The sequence below is a fragment of the Morus notabilis genome, unplaced genomic scaffold (assembly GCF_000414095.1).
Source record: "Morus notabilis unplaced genomic scaffold, ASM41409v2 Scaffold2035, whole genome shotgun sequence".
NCBI lineage: Eukaryota > Viridiplantae > Streptophyta > Magnoliopsida > Rosales > Moraceae > Morus > Morus notabilis.
The window spans coordinates 464,469-472,798 of record NW_010360448.1 but is presented as its reverse complement, the minus strand read 5'-3'; the positions used below and the strand labels follow the sequence as shown (position 1 = coordinate 472,798).

Genomic DNA, 8,330 nt, shown 5'->3' with positions numbered 1-8,330 from the left:
AAGTCTAAAGCATTTACGAAGTTAATTAACAACTTTTTTTAAATGTACTTAATAATATAAAATTATCTTTATTATTGGACTAATTATTATCGTTATTTTTATACGGTCGTTAATCGTTATAGATACAAGAAATTTTAAGGTAGGAGTACCTTATCGTAAGCTCTTTCACCTTAATTTTAGAATTTAAACCGAAAGTAGATGTAACGGTACAATCAAAGAAATCCTCTTGTAGTATACAGTCTCATAGAATGAAGACCGTTCGATTTAAATCATTCGGTCAAACGTCTGCGCGTTTTGAAAATAAACCCAAGCGTCTGTTCATTTACCCAATAAAAACGTGACACGTCAAAAAGGGCCAATCTCACTACCCAAAATACCCCTCGAGCCAGCAATAGTGAAGGTCAAAATGACGTGGGTCCCACTCCGGAAGTGGGAAATGGGAAAAAAAGGCTGAGCTGGGATGCAGAGTAACGGAACCCATGCACAAAATGGGATTGGGTGTGGGACAGACAGATGGTCCGTTGTTTGGTACATGCGGGCATGACATTAACATAAATGCCCCTCTCGGTCTCTCATTTCTATCCCTTTGGAAACGGAGACAGTAAGGGAGAGAGAGAGAGAGAGAGAGAGTGTGTCTCTTCGTCTCTAGGCGAAGTCTAGAGAGAGAAAATCAAGCCAGAGAAGAAAAGCTTTATCCACCATTACTTTTGAGTAAGTTGAAAACAAAAGTTGCTCATTTCCCCCCTTTGCTATATTTTGTGCTTGAATTAATTTTTATTCCCAGTTATTTGCTTGCTTGGTTTTGGAAAAAAAAAAATCCGTAAGAAAAATCCCGAAATTTTCTGGTCCATTGATGCATAATCTTTTAGTTTTGTTTAAATACTGATCTGGGTTTTCATATTTCTGTTTGTTTTCAGATTCTTCTCTTTCTCTCTCTCTCTCTTTTCGCTAAAGAGATTCTCTCTCTAGAAATACAGAGGAGAGTGAAGCAGAGAATTTATGTCGTTCGGGTTTGATTCGTTGACTGGAGCTCCGAAGCAGCTCTGGGTTTCTTCATATAATCGCTCTCTGGTCTCCAACTTTTGCATGCAATCCTCGTCTGATTGTCAGACCCATAAACAAACTCTCTCGGCTTTTTCCATGAAATTAAAATCAAAAAGGTTGGAGGGTATTTCTTTTTTATATTTTTTTATGCCATTTAATATATATTTTTTGGGTTAATAAGATTAAATGTCAGAATTATCATTAGTTATCTGTTTATTTTACCTTGGGTTTTAATGGGTTTAAGTTTTTTTTTTTTTTTTTTTTTTTTTTTTGGAAAATTTTTTTTTTTTTTTTTTTTTTTTTTTTTGGAAAATGTCTTTTTTAAAAGTTTTATTATTTATTCATTGCAGGGCTTGTTCTGGTATAATCTGCTTTGGAGATCATTTAAGGAAACAATACTCGTTTTCAGTTTTGGGACTCAGGTGTTTTAGGATTTTGGGTTTATCTTGATACTGTCGGAGACAATTCATTTTCTTTTTTCTTTTTCTTTTTCTTTTTTCCTTATAATTTATTCTTTTGAATATTTTCCTTTTGGGGTTTAGGGGTTTTGACTCTTAAAAAATGCCAGGCATTAAAAACGAGTTTTTGAATCAAGTCATGAACGGTAATATCAAAGGGAAGACGAAGAAACTAATCAAAGAAACCGAGCGTTCAAATTCCATGAAGAGAATTCGCATTATTTGCCATGATCCTTATGCCACCGATTCTTCAAGCGACGAAGATGAAGAAAATGAGATCAATAGGCATGGATTTCGCAAATCCAAGCGCTTTATTTCGGAGATTTTCATTGCGGGTTCACCACGAAAATCGTGTTCAGCGAGTGTTTACCGTCAAAAACCCGATAAGGTGAACAATTCTATGAGTTCAAAGGTCGACAGGAGCAAGAAAATTCGAAGATCACCTTCCTCAATGTACAAGGGAGTTAGGCGCAGGAAGTGGGGGAAATTCGCTGCCGAAATTCGCGATCCGATTCGAGGAGGTCGGTTGTGGCTCGGAACTTACAATACCGCTGAGGAGGCTGCTGGTGCTTATCAGAAGAAGAAGCGCGAATTTGAGGCGCTACAGTTGCTGGAGAAGACAAAGGGTGGATCTGAAATTTTGTCATTTGGAGAAAGTAGAGCTAAAAGTGAGTGTGAAAGTCTGAATTTATCAGAAACGAGCAAAGACGATACGAAAAGTTTGTTTTCACATCCGTCGCCATCGTCTGTTCTCGATATGTCCAGTGCAGCATCAAATGGTTGTGTTGAACTGATTGAAAATCTAAAGAAAGAAGAATGCAGCACAGGAAATGCAAGGGAGTCGGATTACGAAGAGGAGCGGGTTTTGGACTTGTTGGAAGAGCCGATAGTTTCGCCACTGGCAAATGAGGAGTTTGAGCTAGGATTTGAGGAGAATTCTCTATTTGGGACTGATTTTGTTGACCATTTGTTCGATGATCAAGATCTTATTAGTGATGATTATGCTTTGTGCGGCGGGTACAAAAATGGCGAGGCCGGGAGTCTTCTTCCTCTTCCCCCGATCGACTTCGATTTCGGTAATCAGGGTCTTGCTTGGCTTGATGAGACCTTGAACATGGCTTTCCCATGAAGTTTTGTAGCTTAGGAGTCTATAATACTTAATAGTTGTTATGTTTAGTGTTTTTTTTGAGGGAGGAGAAAAGAATAAGAACTCCAAAACAATTTTGAAGAGGCTTGTTTGTGGTCTTTGTTAGGAGAAGAAGAGAGTTTCTTGGGTTTTTCTGTGTGCTTTTCGGAGCCGTCCAAGATTTTGCTAGCTCTCTTGTAGAGTGGTGCTTCAGATTTGAGTGAGGGTATTTGGACCTTTTGTTAATTCGGCCATCTATAGAAGAGTATCATTTTGTTTGTTGTTGAGAATTCATTGAGAAAAGTATTTTCGTAAATACCTGAATTATGAATCTTATTTCAAAGTGCTTACCGTTCATTTCGTTGATTCGAGTTTGTAATTCGAGTTGAGATGTAATTTTATGTGAGAATTTTTTACTGTAGTAAAAAAATTAGATGTGACTGTTTTTGAGAATTTTTTACTGTAATAAAACTCAAATTCTAAACTCAAATCGACAAAATGAACGGAATTAACTTTTTAAAACAGTTCAAAACACCTTTTAAAATATAAAAATCGTTTCAAAATGTCCCTCTGTCTATCTCTTGATGATGTGGCGCACTATTAAGGGTTAAAATATGTAAAAGTATTGATAAAAAATTAACACCCATTGAATTTCAGCCATTCATCTAAGTGCATCTAATTTGAGCCTTACATTTAACGTCTTGTTAATTTTAACATTTTTAATTTTTAATTTTTAATTTTTATCCTTATATTTTTTTAAAAAATATCACATTTAATATTTTTTATTATAATTAAAATTTTTTAAAAAATATCACATCTCAATTTAAATTAAAATTTTAATTTCTTAAATAAATGAAATTTTTTTAAAAAATTAAAAAAAAAAAAAACCTATACTAGCCGCCCCATCACATTCCCAGCCACCTCTGACAGTCTGACTCCGTCCCAAGCAGCATCTCCTCCGCTTGTTGATGAGCGTCGGAACGCTGCCGTGAGCATATCAGACTATCCCCGTCACCCTCTCCACAATCACGAAAAACGAGAATCTCCCTCAAGCTTCGGCGCGATTATTTTCTTCCTCTCGCGACTGTTGGCGTCTCCGCCTCTTCCCATTAGCTTAATCGTGATCCTCTTCGCCGCCACAGCAACTTCCGATCCTCTACCGAAACCCAGATTGGACGGCGGTCCGACGCGATTTGAAAACAGGTTGGCTGGGTTTGCGAGAGGGGACACGGGCGGTGGATTGCTGGCTCGGCTCTCCGGTGCGACGGAGTATGGGGGCACGACACTTCTACGGCTGTAAGGTTGAGGTGTTTGGCTTTGGGAACTGAGGGTATTCTTCGTTGGGTCTGCAAGTAAGAGCCAAAAGGAAGAAGACTTTGGTTTTTTTTTTTTTTTTTTGGGTTTTAATTATTTTTAAAACAAAGTTTTTTAATTCCTTTTTTATTATTCTTAATATTTAATCATTTTTATGGATTTATTACATTCGTGTAATCTTTATTGACTTGCCACATAAACATATCAGTTACAATTATGGAAATGGACGGAAGAGATATTTTGAAACGTATGAGCTTTGATGGGTGTTTTGAGTTGTTTTGAAAAGTTAAGGATATTTTTAAAATTTAAGTTAATGTGCTTGTGGGTCTCAGTTTTTGTTTTAAATTTTTTTTAAAGAGTTGAAAAAGTGCTTTAACTTGTTAAAATTTGACACGTAAGAGTAGTTTATGGTTAAAACTCCCTGGAAACAAATAGGAGTTCGAGAGTGTTAATTCTGTTCATTTTACTTACTCAAATTTAGAATTTGAGTTTTGTTACAGTAAAAAATTCTCAAAAACAGTCACATTTAATTTTTTTACTACAGTAAAAAACTATCGTATAAAATCACATATTAACTCGAATTAACGAAGTAAACGGACCCCAAGTCATTCACATTAGAGAACATTTACGTCTGTTTATTTTATCGATTTAAGTTTAAAATTTAAGTTTTATTATAGTAAAAAATTCTCAGAAATAATTACATTTAATTTTTTTATTACGGTAAAAAATTTTCACATAAAATTATATTCTAACTCAAATTAAAAATTTAAATCAGCAAACTAAACGGATTCTTAAAAAATATCATGTATGGTCTTTTAGAACCGCGAGGCACTCGTGGGCCGTGTAGAATGATTACTTGCAAACAATTTCCATTCATCATAATCCCTATTTGGTTGTAATTACGTGTTCCCGTCCACTACTAATATGAGATTCATTCACTCCCGTGACTGAATTATGGCTGAAAAAAGTTTACTAAAAAAAAAAAAATGGAGCAATTCTATCTCCTAAAGAGATAAATGATAAATTCTAAATATCTCTATTGAAAATCACCTATGAATCATCCATTATATTTCTTGTGAAGCTGACTATGCGGAGTTCCACAATTTATTTTCTGTTTTAGGTATGATTTATAATTTATTGCATGGTTCATTTTCAAGAATGTCAAAAAACAAAAAAAAAACCAAAAAAAAATTATGGTGAGAAGTTCTATTTTCTTTGCGGTGAATCCTTCAAAGGCAGTAGCTTAACTACTAAAGTTGGATTTAAGCTACTATAAGAGATCTCAGGACCCACTTGAAAGGTCCTTAACTATTATTATGTAGATTAATAATGGAGTAACCCTACTTTGCCACTATGGAGGTCATCAGAGGTTGCTAAATTCATACGCAAAATCAACATAAACGATACGAAAATGGCAGCTCAGGAATGTTAATAATATACCAGGGAATCTCTCTCTCTCTCTCTCTCTCTCTCTCTCTTCAGTATTGACGACACTTTTGCTACTTCTTCTGCCGTCTCCATTCTCTCTCTCTCTCTCTCTCTCTCTCTCTCTCTCTCTCTCTCTCTCTCTCTCTCTCTCTCTCTCTCTCTCTCTCTCTCTCTTCCTTTCTTAAAATATTTCTTTTATTTGAAGAGTATATAAAGGAGACAATAGAAGAGGTCAATATCCCTATTCCTCCACGTTCTGCTTTTGACATGGGCCCAACCAATTAACAAAAAGAAAATAAGAGAACTTCATTCTAAAGAGGGAAATTTTATATAAGGGAGATTTGCATAGTGTATGGGTAAATTAAATTTTTTTAATTATTGGATTTGTGTAGTTTTTTTTATTTTTATGTGATTTTATACAGATTCGACAAATAATAAAACCTGATATACTGATATGTTGGCGTACTAACAAAGGTCTCTTTCTATAAATACATTTTGTGAATCAGTATGTTTATCCCAAAGTATATTATCATTTTTTTAAAAAAATTATTTAATCTTTTTTTTAGTTTTTTCTTTCTTTTATTTTTTTGTCTTTTAAATGGCCAGGACTCAGAATTAAGTATTAATTGTTTCAGAGAATCCGATACAAACTTTCAACTAGGCAAATTGATCATGAGATTTCAAGATAGAAAATGTGCTCTTTGAATGAACCTAAATTGCACGATATATTTATACAAAATGACAAAGACCTTAAGGTTAACCTTCTCGACGATGATCAGTTTCCAACAATATCTTTCCTCGAAGGTGAAGAGCTCGACACTCGAGTGAAATTAGTGAAGTCAAGGCATAGCTTAGATTGAATAGGGAGAGTTGAGAGTGGTGAGGGCCCGTTTAGTTTGCTGATTCGAGTTGAGATGTGACTTTATGTGAGAATTTTTTACTATAATAAAAAAGTTAGATGTGACTGTTTCTGAGAATTTTTTTTACTGTAGCAAAACTCGAATTCTAAACTCGAATCGGTAAAATGAACTAGGCTTCGTTCATTTCACCGATTCGAGTTTTCAGTTCTAGGTTTCTACAATAAAAAGTTCTCAGAAAATGTCACATCTAACTTTTTCTGCTACAGTGTAAAGTTTTCACAAAATATCACATCTCAACTCGAATTAAAAACTCGAATCCGTGAAGTAAACGAGGCCCTAGTAATCCCATGAATATTCTAGAGAGATTCAACAATTCAAAAATTTAAACTTATTTGAAAGTCATGTTTGAGCTTAGCTTATTCAAAGTTAACTACCAGCTAAAAATTAGCTTACAGGATTAATTATATCTATGTATCTCATAGAAGGGTATAAAGAGGACTATTCGACCACTTACAAACCCTAATCTTATTTTGCTCTTCAATGCGTATTGTGTATTTCCTACTTTTTAGTGAAACCCCCACCAACATAGTGAAGATAACTCTCGGATTGAGAGTGAACTACTTTAAATTTTTGTATTCCTTATCTTTTGTAATTTTTTTCATTGTTCGCATGTGAGAGATTAATCATGGTGGCATAACAGTGAATGACGGCGTACTAAGGTCTTGTTCACTTCACGGATTTGAGTTTTCAATTCGAGCTGAGATGTGATATTTTCTGAGAGCTTTTCACTGTAGCAGAAAAAGTTAGATGTGACATTTTCTGAGAGTTTTTTACTGTAAAAAGCTAAAACTGAAAATTCGAATCGGTGAAATGAACTAAGCCTAAGACTTTCTCACCTATAATCTAATGATCGATTTTCATTGTTTGCTGTGAGGCTGTAATTATGTTGAAGTTAGAACTTGTGAGAACATTATTGAGTTGAATTTGAGTTATAACTTGAGTTGAAGTTAGAACTTGAATAAAGTTGAGTAAAATTAAATAAAGTTGAAACTTAAAAGAACGTGAACTTGAATAAAGTTGAAACTTGAATTGTATTTTTTTAAATTTTTTAGACAAAAGAACATGCCCTTGGATTCTAGCTAATAAAAGTTTGAGCCTAGTTTCTTTTCGTTCTACCTGTGATTCTAGTAGATTGTGAAAGTGACTTTGATTGAAAGTGTGAGAACATTATTGATTTTTTTTTTTGGCAGCAAAAAAGTGAGTGTTTATCTTGTTTGGCGATTTTACATCGTTAACATCCAACAATCAAACATTATAGAGATTGTCTACATCAATACAAAGAGAAATTGATGATATTTGGTTTTGAATTTGATGAATTGTGTTGAATATGTAGGAAATTCTTTGATAGGTATCAAAAAAGAAAATATTTCATCCGTCTGTGCGATATAGTTTCAAGCTGTCAAATCATATTAATATTGGATTTAAGAAAAATATGACAATTAACAAAACTTGATAGAGAAATAAAAAAAAAAGATAGCTAGTAAAATCATCACTAATACCAAAATTATATTTATTATTAAAAAGTAAAAATAACATATTTGATGTGTTATTTGTTTATGTACTCTAATGCATAATGTTATTTTAAATGACATGTTTATATTTTATCATGGTTATTGAGTTTTGAAACTTATAAAATTAAACCTTTATATTAATTTATTTAAAAAGAACAATATTATTGGTTATATGAAAACGTTAATATATCAACTAACAGCAATCAAATATTAGGAATTTACAATTTGCTCTAAGATTTCTCCTAAGTTTACAGGCATACTTTGTTCTATTTATTTATTTGATATGATTGGACTTTTAAAGGAGCAGAATTATATCGTACCAACTAATGCACCTCGGCAACAAAATTGACAGTTTGTAAAGTAAAAGAGTGAAGCGTCTCTCAAAAAAGTAGAAGTGTAGCTCACTTGCTATGCAAGCAATGGGTGGACTTTCAAGTTGGGAAGGTAGTTGGTAAAGATATAAATGTAGTATTTATATGTCCCTTTCAAAATTCACGTGTTTATTTTTATTTGAGGGGCTTCTCTGGTA

General features: G+C 33.6%; 1 protein-coding gene across 2 annotated transcripts; it reads left to right on the top strand.

Moving 5' to 3' along the window:
- Nucleotides 1-599: 599 nt before the first annotated feature.
- LOC21402888 (ethylene-responsive transcription factor ERF073) lies at nucleotides 600-2,918 on the top strand. Of its 2 annotated transcripts, XM_010096461.2 has the most exons (4): nucleotides 600-711; nucleotides 918-1,160; nucleotides 1,395-1,466; nucleotides 1,613-2,918. In XM_010096461.2, the coding sequence occupies exon 4, from the start codon at nucleotides 1,642-1,644 to the stop codon at nucleotides 2,629-2,631; it is 990 nt and encodes a 329-aa protein (XP_010094763.2). In that variant the 5' UTR covers nucleotides 600-711; nucleotides 918-1,160; nucleotides 1,395-1,466; nucleotides 1,613-1,641; the 3' UTR covers nucleotides 2,632-2,918. The 2 variants fall into 2 exon arrangements, with proteins under 2 accessions (XP_010094763.2, XP_024020270.1); XM_024164502.1 differs by having other exon boundaries at nucleotides 1,395-2,918.
- The last annotated feature ends 5,412 nt before the right edge of the window (nucleotides 2,919-8,330 follow it).

Excerpts from the sequence above, each read along its gene's own strand:
- LOC21402888 (XM_024164502.1), top strand. The coding sequence starts at position 1,606 with ATGCCAGGCATTAAAAACGAGTTTTTGAATCAAGTCATGAACGGTAAT.